The sequence below is a fragment of the Sinocyclocheilus rhinocerous genome, unplaced genomic scaffold, assembly GCF_001515625.1.
Source record: "Sinocyclocheilus rhinocerous isolate Xijiao unplaced genomic scaffold, SAMN03320098_v1.1 scaffold869, whole genome shotgun sequence".
Classification (NCBI taxonomy): Eukaryota; Metazoa; Chordata; class Actinopteri; order Cypriniformes; family Cyprinidae; genus Sinocyclocheilus; species Sinocyclocheilus rhinocerous.
This window is the reverse complement of record NW_015653483.1, coordinates 1,631,104-1,651,658: the sequence shown is the minus strand read 5'-3', so window position 1 is coordinate 1,651,658 and position 20,555 is coordinate 1,631,104. Positions and strand designations below refer to the sequence as shown.

General features: G+C 37.9%; 1 protein-coding gene across 1 annotated transcript in view; it reads right to left on the bottom strand.

Moving 5' to 3' along the window:
• LOC107716335 (netrin receptor UNC5B-b-like) overlaps positions 1-20,555 on the bottom strand; it is a 58,518-nt gene that overhangs the window by 6,381 nt on the left and 31,582 nt on the right. The window contains exons 3-11 of the mRNA XM_016522734.1: positions 9,223-9,447; positions 7,855-7,998; positions 7,548-7,651; positions 7,023-7,203; positions 5,407-5,574; positions 5,123-5,287; positions 3,705-3,737; positions 944-1,138; positions 286-648 (exon numbers count right to left, since the gene is read on the bottom strand). Of these exons, the coding sequence (XP_016378220.1) occupies positions 286-648; positions 944-1,138; positions 3,705-3,737; positions 5,123-5,287; positions 5,407-5,574; positions 7,023-7,203; positions 7,548-7,651; positions 7,855-7,998; positions 9,223-9,447 (1,578 nt within the window). The remainder of the gene's footprint in view (positions 1-285; positions 649-943; positions 1,139-3,704; positions 3,738-5,122; positions 5,288-5,406; positions 5,575-7,022; positions 7,204-7,547; positions 7,652-7,854; positions 7,999-9,222; positions 9,448-20,555) is intronic.

Genomic DNA, 20,555 nt, shown 5'->3' with positions numbered 1-20,555 from the left:
TGTTATATATTTTTATTTCATTATATTAAATACATAGTAAATTTAGTTAAGGACTAACTAAAACAAAATATTTAATAACAAATTATATATATATATATATATATATACATATATACATATATTTAAAATTATATATAAAACATAATTTTTTACATTTATTATTTTTTGGTGCACCAAATTTGAATAACAAATGTATCCAGCATAAGTGGACTTGACTAAAATAAGTGGATGCCATCAAAACAGCACTAGGAAATCATAATTTCCGGCTCCTTTAAAACCTATCACCTGTATTAGGGATGGTGAGACGGCCACCAAGGGAGCCTAGTGTGGCGCTGGCACTGTGACTGGGCTCCCTGGGTAGCGTATGCCTGTGGTGGTCTTTAGATCCAGAGCCCACAGTCTTCAGGCTCATGATCTCCCCGTCAGTAGAGCCCAGGCCTGTCGGCAGCTCGAGGGAGGACATGGTAGAGGAGTTGTACACCTTTATCTTCAGGCTAGGAAGTGGGTCCAACAGGGGAGATGTGGTCATAGGGATCTTGTGCTGAGAGTCTAAGGTGGCCTGCTGCAGTGAGAAAAGCGGTCCACGGAAGGTTCCGGCACTGGCTGTGAGGTCAGGAGGGGCTGTCGGATGGAGTAGGTGTGGATTATCTAACAAAGTAGAGAAGCAAAAAGAGAGAAAGAAATGTTTCCGGCTCGCTGTAAAGTTACGAGAGGATTTGCCTAAGAAATTACAGTATTAAAGGGGAGAGGATTTAAAAGAGGAGCCATATAAACAAGTTATAGCAGATTAAATAGTTTTGAGAGAGCAGGTGACAGCAGGAGAAAGGATTAAAACTTAACATATACGTTGAAAGACAGAGTTTATATTAGGTTTGAAGGTGTGAGAGTGAGAATGAAAAAGGAAAAAGAAAAAAAAGAAGGTGAGGAAACACGGATGTCTCACCCTGTCGTGGCGGTTTGTAGTTGCCTGGGTGGAAGGCAGCGGTAAGGGCCGAGGACGAATCTGTGATTTCACCGTGAAGATGGCGGCAGCTCCAGCGATAGACCAGGATGCCCACACACAGCACGAGGATCACACACAGCAGCAAAGCCCCCACCAGCCCTGCGTACACTGCTACACCAGCGCCGGAGCCCAGAGCTGAGACACATACAGGTACAGATTTATTCATACATGCAAACCTATCATAGACGTAAATGAATACATTATGCAACACAAAAGTGTGGAAAATACAGGATATAGGTTGGAAGGAGAAGAAAGGTTAGTACCTAGACTTTTGAAAAGTGAAAGGTGAAAGTGACGTGACATGTGGCCAAGTATGGTTACCCATACTCGGAATTAGTGCTCTGCATTTAACCCATCCTAAGTGCACACACACAGCAGTGAACACACACCCGGAGCAGTGGGCAGCCATTTATGCTGCGGCGCCCGGGGAGCAGTTGAGGGTTCGGTGCCTTGCTCAAGGGCACCTCGGTCATGGTATTGAAGGTGGAGGAGAGCACTGTACATTCACTCCCCCCACCTACAATCCCTGCCGGTACGAGACTCAAACCCACAACCTTTGGGTTACGAGTCCAACTCTCTAACCATTAGGCCACGACTCCCCCCCCCATTTATCAATCAACATAATTGATTCACAAAAAAGAAAAGTAAGAACTGTTCACTGAGCCAAGTCAGGATTGCAGCTTGTTTTGGCCAAGAGTCGCCCACTTAGACAGCAAAATAGCAGTTCGAATTACACATAAAGTGACCATTCGCAGTTTGTTTTGGTTTATGTGTCATCTATGGAGGTTTATATGCATTACTTCAACTGCTTCAATTCTAGGAAGTTACGTGGCACCGGCCAATCAGATTGTAACTGGTGAATGCAGACAGCGTTTGCTATTAATATGATATTTATTAAATAATAAAAATTATTTCAATAATAATAATAAATTCACAATATTAATAATAAATAATCATAAAAAAGAAATTCCCAAAGCTGCAAAAAGTGTCATTTAAAAATGAACTGTTTATTTAAAATAAATAAATAAAGCAAACAAAAAATAAGCAAAAGGATCTTATGCCTGTAGATAATTTAAAAATGGACTGTTTATTTAATAAATAAATAAATTAAGTAGATAAGTAATCAATAATCGTTAAAAAAAATAGAAGTAAAAAAATACATGCTTTGTATGAAAAACATTTTTTTAATGAAGTTTGGTAGCACCGGCCAATCAGATTGTAACTAGTGATTGCGAACAGTGGTTGCTATTTTTGTGGTCAGTAAACAGATTGTGGGTGGTCTGAGGATAATAATAAGGGTCTAAAAGTCCAAAATGAATGAACACTTGGGGGTACTGTGGATCTAACAGTGCATTGTGGGACTCTCTTTGTGACTCTTGATCCCTGTCTCTTTTTTATTCAGCCATCGCTGAATTAAGTACTATATTTACATAGTTTAGTATGCTATAAAAAGGCTTTAGAAGAAGAGGAGAGATAGGGGTGATCACATAGGTACTGCACCCAAGAGACATAGAGGAGAAAGAATGAGGAAGAGAGCACATGCCTGTAAAGAGTGAGAGTAGGCAAAAGGGCTCACGTGGCAGGACAAAAGTGAATCCGACAGCCATCTTAACTTATTATAGCAAAAGGAACCAAGCCGAATTAGGTGCGTTACTTTTTGGTCTCTCAAGTGCTGAATGTCACATTGATCTCAGAATATTAGCATCACTTGAACTGTAAGCTATACTATTGATCGCTCTGGGCCAGTAAGATGCACAGTCATTAACTTCAATGTCTTCAAAAAGCACTCTATTTCTGAACCACGATTGCATATGTATTATACATCATCTTCCAGGAATGCGTATGCACATTTTCCTGTGTGTGTGTGTGTGTGTTTATAAATTGCATATGCTATTCAGAATGAATCAGTGTAAAAACACAAATACGTTTGTACATTTTTAGTAATTACATGGAGTCTAAGATAAAAGTCTGGAAATGATAAAAATGCCCAACATTAAACATATTTGCCAACAACTTCTTACGCCTGAAAGTAGTACAATATATAAGTACTAAAGTAGTATATAAATGTTACTCATAAAATGTATAACCTGCATAGAAGCCAAGCCAATTAAATCAACCAATATTTGATTATTTTGAGATTCTCAGCCAATAACAGAAACGGCTGTCCCACATCAGTTCCAAAATATGGTGACATCCTACACAATGAATAATATACATTTTCTGGGTTTCAAAAACGTTCCATGAATTTGGAGTAAAATGTTTGATTTATTTTAAATTTAAATTGCTTTAATTACTTTAACTGATTAATTAAAATTAAAAATTTTAGAAATCGTTAAAAAAAAAATCCAAAGCTGTAAAAGTGTCTTGTGACTGTATATAATTTCAAAATGGACTGTGAGGTGCTGTCTTCTATTTCATATTCTCAGTTCATATGTTTTCACTTCATTTCATGAGGTTCTGCTTTATCACGCAGGACAGTGTGTAGCATATCCAGAGATGAACAGGACAGAAGTGACAGAGGAAAACACACACACAACCACGCACTGATCATACTTGTATAGCATCTATATAGATTAATATTTCCAGTCACTTTTCCTTGGGTTTCCCAGACACAATCACATTAGTAGCCAGGCGCACAGAGAGAGAGAGAGAGATGCAGCAGTGTCAAATAAAAAACACTGTTATTAAAAGGAAAACTTACGATGGTTTGCTTGTTCAATAGAAACCTTTTTATCTGTTAGAAAAAAGGCAAAAACAAAGAAAAAACAAGAAAGGGTGAACACGAGGATGGATGAGCAAAGTTATGAGCGTAGATCAGAGATGACTACAAATGAAAGTGGAACAAATAATCAATAAATGCAAATACAAGACTCAGCAAATGAAACATCAAAGCATAAACTCAGAAACCATAGGTTTATGGCAAGCAGAGCAAAAGTAAATATCTTACAACTCTTAAGGGACAAGAGGAATCATTTGTGAGGAGATGTATTTGTGTGTGTGTGTGTGTATGTATGTATGTGTGTGTCAATGCTGCATTATTGATGCTTGAATCTGGGTTGTGCTCCAAGTTTAAGCCCAGACAGACCGCACTAAAACTTCCAGTCTGCACTATGTTCTGGCTGAATAGTGTGTGCATATGTGAGTGTGAGTGTGTGTGAGCATGCTATTGATGTTCTCCTGAGATCATTCAATGCTGCCAGCTATGCTCTTCCAAAACCAGCCTGGAATGAGAACCCAGTGTCCAGATGAATCTGGCTCACCATCACATGGCTGATGTGTTGCTCCACTTGCTAGTATTTAAGTACATTTTGTCTGACTGCCCAAACCTCACCGTTTACCCTCTTGTCCATTTGTGCTCACAGCCATGTGTTAACTCATTTTCTGAGGGTGTGAGGACCAGTGTTATTTTTATTTTTATTTTTTTAACTAAATGTAAATTATAAACACTGCCTTAACAACTAGCTGAAATGGTTTTTTATATATATATTTTTTTCAGTTACATGTATTTTATTTCAAGTAACAAATGTTATATGGTATTAATTTTAGCAAACTATAATAACTTTGGTGAGGACCAGGTTTATATATCTGTTCTCTCTTTTAATATACTTTAAAATGTAAATTATTTCTGTGATGGCAAAGCTGAATTTTAAGCATCCATTACTCCAGTCTTCAGTGTCACATGATCCTTCAGAAATCATTCCTTGAATGAAAAATCAAACTGTGATTTTTTTCAGGATTCTTTGATGAATCGGACGTTCAACAGAACAGCATTTATTTTAAAACAAAAATATATATTTAGTAATTTTGTTGTGTGCTTTTGTCATTTTTATTTTTTTATATATGTCCATATAGTTTTTTACATTTTTATTTCAGTTTTAGTTTATCAGGTTAAACGAAATGAAAATGAGAATAAGCTAATTATAATATAAATAAGTAAAATACATTTTAATTGTTTTTTTTTTATTTCAAGAGTCAAACTTTTTTTTATGGTTTTAGTTGTAGTTAACTATAATAATCCTGGTGAGGACCAGGTTCATATCACTTATTATTTGACTGGCAGAGTCATGTTTCATTAATGCTGACACTTTGTCACTGATGATGCTGGGTCATGTGACTTACTGCGGGCACACAGTCCCTCCGTGCAGTTCTTGCTCTCCATCATGCTGCCGCTGCAGTGGCGTCCTCCGTTACGTGGTGGGGGCGCCTGACATTCACGGCTTCGCCAGTGTGTGCACTCTGTCCCACATGCTGACCACTTGGCCCATTCCGTCCAGCCTCCGTCCACTAGGTAAATACATAATGAGCAATTACGCAATGGATTAAGACTCTGTCAGTGGATTATGTGAATTTGTTGGTGGTTATATAGTGTGTCATGTAAGGTTACGACAGGTGTCAGTCTTCACCTGGACAGAGGGTGGTGCAGGTGACTCTCTGGAATGGTGGGCCGTCACAGAAGGCTCCTCCATTGAGCGGTGCTGGATTGGTGCAACTGCGTGTCCGTCGCTGCCAACCCCGCCCACACTGAGCATTGCACTCCGACCACTCTGTCCAGGATGACCAGCCCCCACTCACTAAGGAAAGGAGAGCCAGATATATATACATGAGACACATATACACTGACATGCAGTTTGCTCTGAAGAGAACGGAGCCTGTTAGATACACTAACTGGACTATTAAAGAAAAAACAAGCAGCAATGCAAAATGAACTACTTTGAGCTATACAATAGGATACTGCTCCTCTGACACTGCTCCTCTGTTTCCCAACTTTTGTTTGTATGTTACATGACCACCTTCTTGACATAATTGTTAACATAACTGTCTTGACAAAATTAACACTTGTTTGTCAGAATGTCCCCTCTGATTGTCTGGTGTATTTTGTTTGTCAATTGCTTGTATTATTTTGTATAGCGTCCTTGGGTTCTTGAAAGGCGCTATAAAAATAAAACATATTATTATTATTATTATTACAATGTACAAAAGGGCTGCATATTATATCATACGTGAGAGATAATGTACAGTCAGCATGTCATAATCCTGACAGAACAACCAGGACCCTGATTTAAAGCAGAGAGGGCCTTGAAATATCCTGAAGTGTTTTTTTTTTTTGTGCAAAAATGACCAGATTAATTGTCCCACTTATTACACAGCTGCTTACCAAACAAATTAATAAATAAACATTAAATATTGATTTTGTGCTGAAATATTATGTACCCTAACTTTCTAAAGTTTGGGGTTGGTAAGAGTTTTTAATGTTTTTGATTTTAATGTTTTATGCTCACCAAGGATGCATTTATTTGATCAGAAAATACTGAAAATACAGTAATACTGTATAATATTATTACATTTTAAAATATATATTTTTATTTTAATATATTTTAAAATGTAATTTATTCCTGTGATGGCAAAGCTGAATTTTCAGAAGCTATTAATCCAATCTTTAGTGTCACATGATTCTACAGAAATGATTAATACATTTTTATTATTATCAATGGATCACCACGGTGTTGGTGCTTAATATTTTTGTGAACTGTGATATAAAACTGTGATATATTTTTTTCAGGATTCTTTCATGAATAGTACAACAGCATTTATTTGAAAAAGAAATCTTTTATAAAGTAACATTATAAACGTCTTTACTCTCACTTTTGATAGGTTTAATGCATCCTCCTTGCTGAATAAGGAATTTCTTGCAATAAAAAAATGTATCTTACCCCAAACTTTTGAATAGTAGCGATTTAATTATTTAACGATTTAATTATGGAAGAATAAAAAGAGTGCAAAGAAAAAAACAACATGAAACTTTCACAGTGTAGGACACTGGTCAAATGTTAAATTATCATTACAGACTGCAGAATACTGAAACTTACCAATAAGGAGCGAGTATTTCACAGAGCCGTGTAATAAATATTCATAAACACTACGGGAGATTCTAGTTTTCTTTTGTGTAGAGAACTTTCCCTTGACAGATTCATTCAATGATTCAGATCGCTGCAGGGATTCTGACTGGTCAAGTGGTTACCGTAGACGATGAGTGTGGCAGTGCTGCTGCGTCGCTTAGCGACCACATTGCGAGCCACGCAGGTGTAGTTAGCTGTGTCAGAGAGTCGAGCCTGCTTGATGATTAGGTCATGGTCGATGGTAATTAGAAAGTTAGAATCCAGCGCCGGGTCAATGAGCTCTTCATTCTTCAGCCAGTCCACCTGTGGCATTATAAGAAATCAATCCATTCAGTTTGAAGAAGAATGATGTGCATCTGGAACAAAATTGTGTTTTGAATCATTTGAACTGAAAATTTAAAAAGCACCAGGCATGTTCTGAATACAAAAAATGTGTAACTGAAAAAAAATGAATGGTGTAAAATATCCTGTGTGGTTGAAAGTTTTATCAAAGCCTGCAATATTAAAGTACCACTGCTTACGGGTTTTACTGAAACCTCAAGGAATCAAACAAATTGTTTGTTTGTTTTTATGCATGAAACAAACAAAGGGAAAACACAGTTGGAGGTTGAAACAATAACAGAAAGGATAAGAAGGCGATATGGCACCTCAGCAGGCGGGATGCCCTCTGGTGGACGACACTGCAACAAGACTTCCTGCTCCAGACGCACTTCCCTGCCAAGTGGCTCCTGTTCAAAGTTCTTCCTTAGGTCTGATAAACACAGAAATATTTTTTTGAACTAAAATAAACAATAAAAAAAAAATTCTTCTAAGCAAAAAAAGAATAATAGCACAAGCAAAAATAGTGAATGTTCTATAGTCAGAATACTAGGTTTCTCTTCAGGTTCTGTCTTTTAAATGCAGAGTGCCTGCCTAAGAAGGACAGATCACATAAGCTGCTGAACACAAACTCACAGGCGATGCGGACATAAGCCCGCCGGCTCTTTGTGGTGCCTGCCGAGCTCCAGGCAACACACTGGCACCAATAATCCTCAAGTCCAAACAACTCCTCTACCTGCGTCCGGGAGACTGAGATATCTACTTCTCTCACAACAAGACCTAAGAAAAAAAACATGAATATATCATTCAAGTTTTAAATGTATGGGTCACTTACACATTCTGACAGTAGTAGTAAAATTGCAAGCCACAGACTGTGCTTTATTTAAAATAATACATTTATATGATGTATTTAGCAAATATATAAAAAAAAATTAATAATAAATACAACACATTTTTCTTAAATATATATACATGCATGTGTGTGTATTTATATATGCATAATAAATATACACAGTACACACACATATATTATGTAAACAAAAACTTTTATTTTGGATGTGATTAATCGCGATTAATCATTTGACAGCACTAATAAATATACGTGAATAAACAACATAATAAATAAATTAATAATATAAAATGAAATAATAACAAATTAATAAACATTTTATAACAAAAATGTTGGGGTTTTTTATACAGAATTTTTTTATGTTTTTTTTAATGAAATGTAAATAAATTTTTTTTAAAAACCACACAAAAAAAACAATAATCTAGAGCTAATGTAAATGTAGTCTAAGGGAAGAATAAAAGGTCTGAATAAAAATAAGCTTGATCATTCTGATTATACCAATTGTGCAATTATTTACTTATTTACATTCATCTGAGCAGACAAACAGTTTTGCTAATTTTATGATTCAGTTAGCTTCCCACAAAGATCTTTTGGACATAGCCGTGTTCACTGCTACACAAACATACAGTAGTACACGAAATAAATGTCTTTGACTATTTCAGTCATTCGCACTGCATGAGCGTGGGTGGGTGCTAAAGTGTTCTCTTAGTGTGATTTGTTTGATTTCTTTGCGCTTCCTTTCTGCTTTCATGTTTTAGGTTTCTGTTTAACACAATTTAAAAAATGGGTTGAAATAATGTGGGATGATGGCTTCAGCAAAAGCATATAGCACACAGTAGGTCTGTCTTTAAAGGTTTATATGTTCGTTCAAAATCAATTCCCCAATGGAGAAAATGAATGGGATTTTTACCTCAGGAACTCGACTGTTTGACTTAACTGTCAACTATCAGGAAACAATCTCTGAAGTGGCCTATTCTACAGTACACAGAAACTTTATCAAGCCAAGACCTGTACCCCACTAGACACGTTTGGGATTAATTATAACGTCTAACTGCCTATTAATGTCCATGGTTTTACAAGTCAATGTTCAACAAGCACATATGGGTCTTGAGTTCAGGTGTCCACATACTTTTTGTCCATATGAAAGACTTTACCTGTAATAGGGTCCAGACTCTCCTTGGTCACATGGTCATTCTGGTTCACCCATTCTCCGTTGCATTTGAAGTATATCTGCGTGGCCGGAGCAGCCTTGCAGGAAAGTTTGACAGGTCTGTTTTTCACTATGAAGGCGTCCTCTGGCTCGCTCTGGAATTCCGGCAACGGTTCGGCCGGGGCAGATGGAAATGAGTCAGGGAGAACTTCGCTGTAATCACTGCCATCTATAAAAAACAGAGAGAGAGGTAAGAACATGTGTACAGCTTATGCAAGTGTGTATTCAAAAGCATGTATCTGTCACAGCAAATGAGTTTGGTCTCAGGGCTAATGGTGAGACAGTCGGTGTGTGTGTTGAGAAAGACTCGGTCCCTGACATTTCAAGTGTACTCTAGTAATACAGCATTTGCTAGTCTCCGGTTCAGTATAGCATCCCTGGGGAGTCCACACAGAGCCAAGATGAAGGTGGGGGAGCTTGACCTTCCATTGAAACGCTCAGTGATCACACATTATCCCCTGACATTTTCTGTGACAGATCCCTCCCAGCACAGAGCTCATCCAGGGGCCTGCGTGTTTCACGGCTCCTCACCCAGACCCTGTCACCTCCAACACGACAATGCTGTTAACCTTTCAAGCATTAAAAGCTACACAGGCTATTGACTACTGAGTGAAAATGAGGTCTGTAGACACTGGCGCCACGGGGCAAAACGGGAAAGTTGTTGGTTTGCACTTTCTGTGATTTGTAGCACACACTTCTCAGAGCTGACAATTTTTTTAGGTTCGCCAACTGTGAAATTCTATATTTTTTTGACTAACCTTAATTATACTAGGGTGATAATGTGCTAAAACTTGAAAGCATGTGTTCAGATAAGCAAATGTCCCCCCCCCCCCTCCCCCCAATTCAATGCAAGGTTAATGCACTACATTTTTTTTCAATTTCTATTCTTTCCTAGTTTGCAATATCGAAATAATAGTCAACGTCAAGCCTAAAAATTCATCCCAGAGTAGCTCTCTCATTGACAGGCATAATCACAAATGACAACAAAGGCTATTGCAAACAAAAATAAGACTCTGATGGAGATGACACCTCCTTTTGGCTGTGACAGGGGAGAGTTCACCCATTAAACTGCAAAGGCTCTCATGGTTGAAGGCACTGCTTGAGTTTAATTATCACGCACGTACAACTGTCATCAACTGGCATTGTAATGATGTGACTAAAATATTTCTGACGGCTTATCTTGCTGCAGTGCAGGAACATAATTTAGTGTCATTCATATCCTAAAGCAGGTTGGACTCCAAATCCAATACAGAAATAATTTAAATTTAAAATATTTAAAAATAGAAATGGCTACTTTAAATAGTAATAATATTTCACAATCTTTACTGTATTTTCAACAAATAAATACATTCTGATCAAAAATATACTTCATGTATATGTGTGTGTGTGTACACATACAGTTAAATAAAAATAAAATTAAATATTCAGTAATTTCCCATATCTGAACATTTTCCATGTCAATGAAATCGCTAAATAAAACCAAATATACCACCAATTTCAAAAAAGAAAAAAAAAAGTTTCAAACTCTGGATTAAGCCAGAAATATTCCTCTCATGCACATCAGCTAATGTTCAGGTTGTGGGTTAAGTGCCCCCAAAACTCGCACCTGCTCAGAATTCAATAAATGGTGAAATCCGGATGCAAAGAAAAAAGAGTGAAGGACAGAAATGGAGAGAGCGTGAGAGACTGGGTGGGGAGGAAGCATCATAAGTGCTCTGAAGGCTGACATACGGGTCAACCGTCTTTGTGTGCCTCTGTGTTTGATGGAACAAGCGTGTGTGAGTATGGCAAGCCGTTTTGACTTTTATTCATTCTCAGGATATGAATTCTTGATATCAACAATTCAATTTTTACTAGTTAAAATGTTAATTCTTGATATCAGGAATTAGATTTCTACTAGTCCATTCCCAGGATATAAATTATTGATATCAAGAATAATATTTTTTACTAGTAGAAATGTAATTGCTGATATCAAAAATTCAATTTCTGCGAGTGATGATGTCATTGTTGATATCAAGAATTAACATTGTTACTAGTGGAAATGTAGTTGCTGATATCAAAAATAGCAATTGTTACTAGTAGAAATCTAATTCCTGATATCAAGAATTAACATTTTAACTAGTAAAAATTGAATTGTTGATATCAAGAATTCATATCCTGAGAATGAATAAAAGTCAAAAGGGCTTGCCATAGTGTGAGAGGTACAGGGGTCCGGACTTGTCCGCAGACTGCAGAGGTGAAAGAGGTGAGGGAAGAGCTAGCTGAAAATTGGATTTGGGAGGGTGTTTTCACATACAAAGGAGGAGGAACACAAAGGGCAGAACAGAGGAAGAAAGAGAGATAGATAGAAAGGGAGGATAGAAAGAGAGCAAACAAACTAGGCTTGACCAATGACCAAAGAGCAGAATACACTAATAATGCATTATCACAAACATTTCCTAATCATTACTCCTTTAATGCTGCTTCACTTAATATAGCCAAATGAAAATATCTCAATATTAAGACACAGTCTTGAGAGTTTACTTGACAATAACATGCTGCAATAGGTGAAGCCCTGTGTGTTATTGTGTGTGTTACACACAATAAAATCTAATTTACCCACACACACATCAGATAGGTCAGTGGCTGCAAGGCCACTAGACGGTCCTATAGCTGAAAGTGTCAGTCCAACTTTGTGTCATTTTGTGACAGCTACGGCCTTTCTGCAAGCTCACAGCCAGAAAACATTAGGACACACTCGCATATCAATATTGCCAATGCATATAATCGCAGTACTGAAAAAAAAAATATATAGAAAACTAAATAAGTAAAAAATATAAAAATACTAAAATGTTAAAAAAATATATAAAATGAAATAAAACAGTTAAAATAAAATATAAAATACAACAGTTAAAGTAAATAAAATAAAAAGTGCTATATTACTCATAGTCACAAACTATACAAATCATCCTCTTGACATTTCAAGCAATATCTTGAGATGGTGTTTATATAAAATTATCACCATTATAAACTCTTCACGTCACTAAAAAAAGTATAAAATTAATAATACTTTGTTAACAGAGAGATTCAATCGTTTCAACACTTTCACATATAACGCTCTCCCTTTCAAGACATGAAAGTGTATTGTGCCAATGACTAACTCTGTATCTCTATTTTCTCCCCCTCTCTCTCTCTTCCCTTTTCTCCTTTCCTCCCTTTGTGTTGCTCTCTCCTCCGACAGCTGTCAGCTTGTCTTTTTCAGACTTTGACTTCTCTGTCGATAAGCAATTGTGTTTCTCTTTTTCCACACTACCTCCATATGGCATCGATTGCTACAGAAAATCACCAGTCAAAAACAGCCTGTCATTCCCTGTCACACAGAGAGAGAGAGAGAGAGAGAGTGAGAGAGAGAGAGAGAGAGAGAGAGAGAGAGAGAGAGAAAAAGCAAGACATTTTGTTGAAACAGGGAGAGAAGCCGAGTGAGAATGTGTACTAGAGTTCTTCACGTGCATGAGTGTGTGTGTGTGTGCGTGTGCATGCATGCATGCATGCGCACGTGTGTGTGTGTGTGTGTGTGTGTGTGTGTGAGAGAATGCAGGATCTTTAGGGTGACAAAGCGTGTGTGAAAGTCAGCGTGAAAGAGACAGAATCAGTGAGAGAGATACAGACTATCTATCTATCTATCCATCCATCCATCCATCCATCCATCTCTATCTATCAACAAAGCTTTATTAGCACGATTGTTAAAAATAAGGTGAAGTAACTGCAGAAATATTGAAAATAAAGAGGACAATAAAAGACTAAATAAAAGATTAAATAAAAATAAATAGAACAAGGCTAAAATAAAATAAAATAACATAACATAAAATAAGAGGCTAAGAAATAAACTATATAAAAATAAAATAATAAAATAAGATGAGTGGGACCATAGGTTGCCTGAAACATAATCGCTGACCCTGCATTGGGCTGGGCACTAACTTTACAAAGAATGCTCTCACACATAGTTTGAAGAGCAGACACGAATACCCATCAGGCCTTTTGGCAGCCCACAATTTAGCTGGAATGGTCCTGGCACTCCTAAAAAGATGGAAGCTCTTAAGAGGCCCCCGACTGCAGGTCTTTTATCACGGTAATGATAGACAAGACACAGCCGGGACCAAAGCCTCCCAGATCTCGGTCTCTGGGAAGGATGTAAACATCCACACATATGTGCAAACAACCACACACACCCATGAACACAAAAACAAGACAACATCCAAAGCAGAAGCCATGGAGGGTGTCAGACAGTGTAATTTTGCTAGCTCCAGAAAGTCTGCAGTCATGGGAGTCACACTTTATCATTAGCTTACAAAGGCTGTCCTTACAGTCCACATAATACATATATTGACTTCAGCTTTACCCTCAACTTTGCAGCTCTTATAATGATGCTTTGAAACCTAGAGGATCTGGACTTCATCATTGCTGAGAATCAACATTTCTCAACGGTCAGACCTCAAGCATGAAATGGGTGGTAAAAACCTGCCTACAGAGACCGTAAGTACTAGAGTGCTCAAGTGGTTTTCACTACTTATCTATTAGCATTTTTATTGACAGAAATACAATGAGGATATGAAATGGCACTGAAAGATCACTTAAAGGGAAAGTTCACACCATCCCAAACCTGTATGCATTTTTTTATTCTTCTGCGGAACACAAAATGAGATATTTGACGAATGTTGATAATCAAGCAGTTTTGGTTACCATATGGACAAAACTGAGACATTTCTCAAAATATCTTCTTTTAGGTTCCACAGCAGAAAGAAAGCCAGACAGGTTTGAAACGACACGAGTGTGAACTTCTCTTTTAAGATGTTCTGTTCAAACCCATGCTACAGCACTCAGCACGAAACAGAAAAACACATTCTACAAATTCAAAACTAATTACCACTTTACAGTAATTTGCACAGCAAACAGCTAGTGTTACTGGCTCATCTGCAAGTGTTTGATATAACCTGAGCTACTCCAACCTGTTATGATTCATCTTAACTGACAACAATATCCCGTTGTTGTGATTGTGTCTGATTAGATGAGGCGGAAAACTGCTGATTTACAGACACCCGTTCTCACACATTCGTTCAATAATATATTAATGCATCACATTGCCTGGCAACCTTAATCAACCTATGGTTAACTTAATGCACAATATTGTTTGTTAGAAGAACTGTGTTTGTGCTTATTGTTATTAATAAATGTAATTATATGCTGAACATTGGTTTATATTCTATTGCTATTTTGGTAACACTTTATTTCGATAGTCCACTTTAGACATTCTATTAACAGTAAGTAACTTTGCAACTACATGTCAACTAGCAGTTAGTAGAGTATTAGTAGACTGTCTGCTTAATATCTTCGAACACTTTCTTTGTCAACTTATTCTACTAACCCTAAACCTACCCTAAGAGTCTACTCTGAGAGTTAGTAGACATGTAGTTGCAAATTAATGAGAATTAGTTGACATGTAGTTACAAAGTTATTTATAGTTAATAGAATGTCTAAAGTGGACTATCGAAATAAAGTGTAACCGCTATTTTTTTAAAGGAATTCACTACCATTCAAAATTTTGGGGTCATAAGATTTTAAATTTTTTTTGCTCGCTGTATTTTGATCAGAAATACAGTAAAAATCGTAATACTGTGAAATATTATTACAATTGTGATGCAAAGCAGCCATGACTCCGGTCTTCAGTGTCACATGATCCTTCAGAAATCATTTTTGAGGAAACTGTGATACAGGGAAGTCGTGGCCTAATGGTTAGAGAGTCGGACTCGTAATCCAAAGGTTGCGGGTTTGAGTCTCGTACCGGCAGGGATTGTAGGTAGGGGGAGTGAATGTACAGCGCTCTCTCCCACCTTCAGTACCACGACTGAGGTGCCCTTGAGCAAGGCACCGAACCCCCAACTGCTCCCCGGGCACCGCAGCAAAAAATGGCTGCCCACTGCTCCGGGTGTGTGTTCACTGCTGTGTGTGTGCACTTTGGATGGGATAAATGCAGAGCACTAATGCTGAGTATGGGTCACCATACTTGGCCACATGTCACTTCACTTTTTTTTTTTTTTTTCAGGATTCTTTGATTAACAGAAATTTCTAAAGAACCGCATAATAGATTTTTTTGCAACATTATAAATGAATGTACTGTCACTATTTAATTTAATGCATTCTTGCTGAATAAAAGTATTAATTTATTTTAAAAATATAAAATAAAAAAGTGTATGCCACTCAAGATTGTGCATAATGATGATTTACCACAATTACAGGATTTATTGTGGTAAAATTACTGTAACACATATCTCAGGTGACTTTTTTCTGTATATTGTTTATATTTTTGTGTTGTACTTTGTTTCCACACATGCAGGCTGAGGGAAATCTGTCTGTCTCTAGTGAACATAACATGATTGTTTGAGTTATTTCTCAGTAATAGGCCAGCTACTGTATATCCTGCTGATGATGAGGGTGCTGTCTCTGAGGAAGTGACACACAGCTGAGCTGACAGGAATATTCTCTCAGCATCGCATAGCAGAAATTATCTTATAATGGCTGCATCATCACTGACACACAATAAACTCTTTCAAACACACACAGGGTACAACATTAATACTTTCAAAGCATCCAATGGCAGTAAATATTCTCTTTAGTAAGTAAATTTAACAGTTATAAATGTAAATTGCACAAGCTATTCAAACCAAAGAAAACATCTGTTGCACCATTTACATCTTCTAACGACTTCTACCACAAATTTACCATCAGAAGTTTATTTAGCAAGGTTTATTTCCACAAACACTACCATTCAAATCTTTCAAACGTTTTTGAAAGATATTAATACTTTTATTAAGCAAGGTCGTATTAATTTGATCAAAAGTGTCAGTGAAGACATATTGTCACAAAAGATTTCTACTTCAAATAAATGCCATTCTTTTGAACTTTCTTCTGATTAAATAGTCCTGAAAAATGTATCATGGTTTCCACAGAACTATTAAGCAGCACAACTGTTTTCAACATTGATAATAATAAGCAAAGTTACTTAAGCACCAAATCAGCATATCAGAATGCTTTCTGAAGGATCATGTGACACTGACACTATTGGCTGCTAAAAATCAGCAGCTTTGCCACCACAGGAATAAATTACATTTAAAAATATATATTACAATAAACACTTAAAAATGTGATAATATTTCACTTTATTACTGTTTTTGCTGTATTTTTTTAATCAAATAAATGCAGCCTTTGTGAGCGTTAGAGACTTCTTTCAAAAAACATTTTTTTTAAACTTGTGTATATAGACTATTAGTGTATATGGACTAAAAATGACCTGCACTGTTTGCCACTACCCTTTCAAAAGTTCCTTTTGGACAGCCACACACCTTGTATCATTGAGTGTGGCCTGGTCTACTGCAAGTTTCTTTATCATTTTAACAAAAAGTAAAGTGCGTGTATGTGTATGTGTGTGTGTGTGTGTGTGTGTGTTCTAACCACCACCACCATCATCATCATCAAGTTCTCCGCAGGTACACTGTAGTACACAGTACATAATGGGTACACAGGTTGGACTAAAGAGAGACAATGATGGATGAATAATAAAACATCCCCTGGTGCTTCTTATAGGACAATTATGAGTGATTGATATTCTGAATGAATTTACACACACATAACATCTGAAATGGTGCAAGGACAAAAACATAAGCTGGACAGATCTGTTCTAAACATTTTTCACCCCTTCCATGCTAGTTTATTTAATATTTTGCCTTACTGATTATGCTTCCATCTACCAATAAATGTCTTTTAAACCTAGTATTACATATTAGGCCATATTTAAATCCATTCCACGAAATTCTGTGAATTTCTCTAAAATGCAAAAAAAAAAAAAAGCCTTCATGATTCCATCTGGGCCTACAATGAGAGGGCGAATCAAGGGTGAAGTGAAAAGGAGATGGGGAACAGAAGTGTCATGGAAGAACATGAAACAAATCAAGGAAATGTTGTGAAGAGGACAGGAGGAATAGGACAAGATTGAGTGAGAACAGATAAAAATCACTCGACAGGAAGAGAGAGTGACACAGCCTGTTAGAGAGTGCATTTATATAAACACTGGGTGAGTAAGGTGTGTATTGACAGGGTTTAGCGGTCCATTAACACATTTAAACTAAAGAAAGTGGTAAAATTGCAAATCTACAAGGACACGCCGGGTTCACTGCACACACACACACACACACACACACACAAACTGTATGTCTTTACCATAGACTGTATAAAACCATGGACGTAGTGTCCGTGAAGTCACCCGTAGTTTTCTGAAGAGCGTTTTTGAAGCTCAAAGTGGGCGGAGCGGGCCGTCGCCATCTTGGCAGCACGTCACTGCGCGTCACTCCCGGATAATCGAAAATGGGCAAAAAGGCGGGAGCTGGTTGCTGAAGCCACGCCCACCTAGCTCGACAGCAGTGTCAGCAGCGGCAATCCACCTGTCACTCAAGTGGCCACGCCCTTAATTATGCAGAACTTTAAGGCTTAATATAATTTAAACGGATGAGTTATAAAAAAATTCACCCCCCTCACAGTTGTCATGAATATAAAAAAACCCGTAGATTTCCGAGGAGCGTTTTTGATGCTCAAAAGTGGGCGGAGGCGGCCGTCGGCATCTTGGCAGCGCGTCACCGCGCGTCACTCCCCGATAATCGAAAATGGGCAAAAAGGCGGGAGCTAGGTTGCTGAAGACACGCCACCTAGCTCGACAGCAGTGTCAGCAGCGGCAATCCACCTGTCACTCAAGTGGCCACGCCCTTAATTATGCAGAACTTTAAGGCTTAATATAATTTAAACGGATGAGTTATAAAAAAATTCACCCCCCTCACAGTTGTCATGACTGTTATAATTAGCTATATAGACCTAAATCATTTTTTGAACCAGGCTGTAAACATGTTTTTTTCTGCTGTAAAGTTGGGTATTTTAACATGGGGAGTCTATGGGATTGACTCCCTTTTGCAGCCAGCCTCTAGCGGCCAGTTGACGAATTACAGTTTAAGTCACTTCCGTGTTGGCTTCACGAGAGAGAGCGGGGGGTTGCCGCTTGGTATTTACTTGTTAAATTGCCATGCACACTGCATAAAGGAAGAGGCAAAACGTGTTTAGAAAAACTGAGTGATGGCAGAGGACAAGAGATACAAAACACACACAAAAAAAAAAAAAAGCAATCAGTAAACATGAAAGACAGATTTCACCCTGGATGGATTTCCCAGAATGCCCTTCATTTTATCAGTCTCTTTTTCCTCTCAAATCTGAATCAGAATTAACGCTTCTTGTATTGTATGACAGTAGATCTTGTTATCACTTGGCTTTCTCTCTCCGATACACACAACTACACACACAGCAACATGTAAACACACAGTAGATCTTGTTATCACTTGGCTTTCTCATCTACTCAAATGAGATGTGAGATGAAGATGCCCTTCATTTTATCAGTCTCTTTTTCCTCTCAAATCTGAATCAGAATTAACGCTTCTTGTATTGTATGACAGTAGATCTTGTTATCACTTGGCTTTCTCTCTCCGATACACACAACTACACACACAGCAACATGTAAACACTAGCATGTACAAACACACATGCATCTACTCAAATGAGGTGTGAGATGAAGATCTAAGAATAATGACTCGGGGAATCATCATGGCAACAGAAATGTCACATCGTTGATTGAATCTAGCATGTTAACAAGCTCTAGTGTGACAGGGCTATTTCTGTCCTCTGTGTATGTGGGTATGTGAGCGGACTGCATCTCCAGGGTGGCTGGCAGATTGGCATAGGTGAGGGTTTGTGGGAAACAGATATTTGAACTGACATGAATGCTGCTCTCGTGATTTTAAGAGCTTCCGGACAAATAGGAACATGTACGTGCACTTTCACAGACGCCGAAGTCCCTTGGAAGATTTATGTTGGTGCGTCAGGGTTAGGACCATTTTTATATTTTGCTTAAAACAAACAATCAAAATGCTCTCATCATGAGCAGAAAAAGCTAATTAGTAATTGGAATGTTTATGTTGTCTTTCCTTGCCATCTACAAATAATTTTCCCAATTTTTCTAATTATATTATAGCATTATAAATTATATTTTATAATGCTATTAACATACTGATTAATAATGCTAATGCAAATGTCTTGTCACAAACTGTCATAGTATGATAGGTAAAAATAACTATATTTGCAGCATTGTTGTTTTCTGCAGTGTTTTAGCAAAAGTATCAATCTATTTTGCTGCTCACTGTGTTTCTGCTTCCATTTTTAAAATAACTGCATCATCCGCAGCTCTTAATGGCGCTGTAGTGTCTTTACAGAGAAGCAACGCACACAGGAAGGCCTTGAATGAAGCGCATTTGGCTCTAGATAAAAAAATATTAGAGGATATAACGGTGAAAGATCATTACAATAAATGACCCTGAGCGCTCGTGGTGTGAACTGCTCTGTTGTTTTGAAGTGCTGCTCACTTTATTTCGAAATGGTAAAATGATGCTGCCATTGCCATTATGTCTTGAGGTCCGGTTGGAACCAAGCCGAGGTCCGGACCTGGACCGCGATCTTCCATTTGAATATACCTGTGAGTTTTAAGTGTCTATGGGTGTTTGACACATTTCATGGGAATGGCATGAAGATGGAGAGCCCATCAGCGCTCTTTTTTCTGTGCTGCTGACTCTGTATTGGGGCATAGCTAGAGGACGCCACCCCCTACTGAGCCCATTTATCAGCCACCATCAATAACTGCCCCATTCCGCAGCACCCCCTCTGCAAACCACTCTCCCCCAACACCACCCACTGCATGGGAACAGACAGAGAACCCCCAAACCATCAATCACCCCCAGACAAACACCAAGGGGAGAAAGAAAGAGTGAGATCAAGTGAGGGATTTTTACTCATGTGAAAGCGACCACTGAAACAAACAGGTCTTAATGTCAGTCAATTGATAGTACTTCATGGGTGTGTATGTTGTGTGTAGCTGTGAGAATGCAAGGTGGCACCGGTGCCAGTCGCTCTGCAGGTGTGTGGCTGGTTGCCATGACGTTCAGTCACATGGACTAGATCTCCCTGAGGACCTTTAGTCGATACACAGATCTCCATGGAACAGCATAGCACTGAATTCAACATCACCCACCGCTCTCTCTCTTTTTATTTTTCCCAAGGACAGAAACAGTGTCATATCTGGATGGAAGAAGCTTTTCATCTTGGATTCAAGCTGAGCTCCTTTGCCATTTATATTTTTCTATGTTTGGATATTTTGGT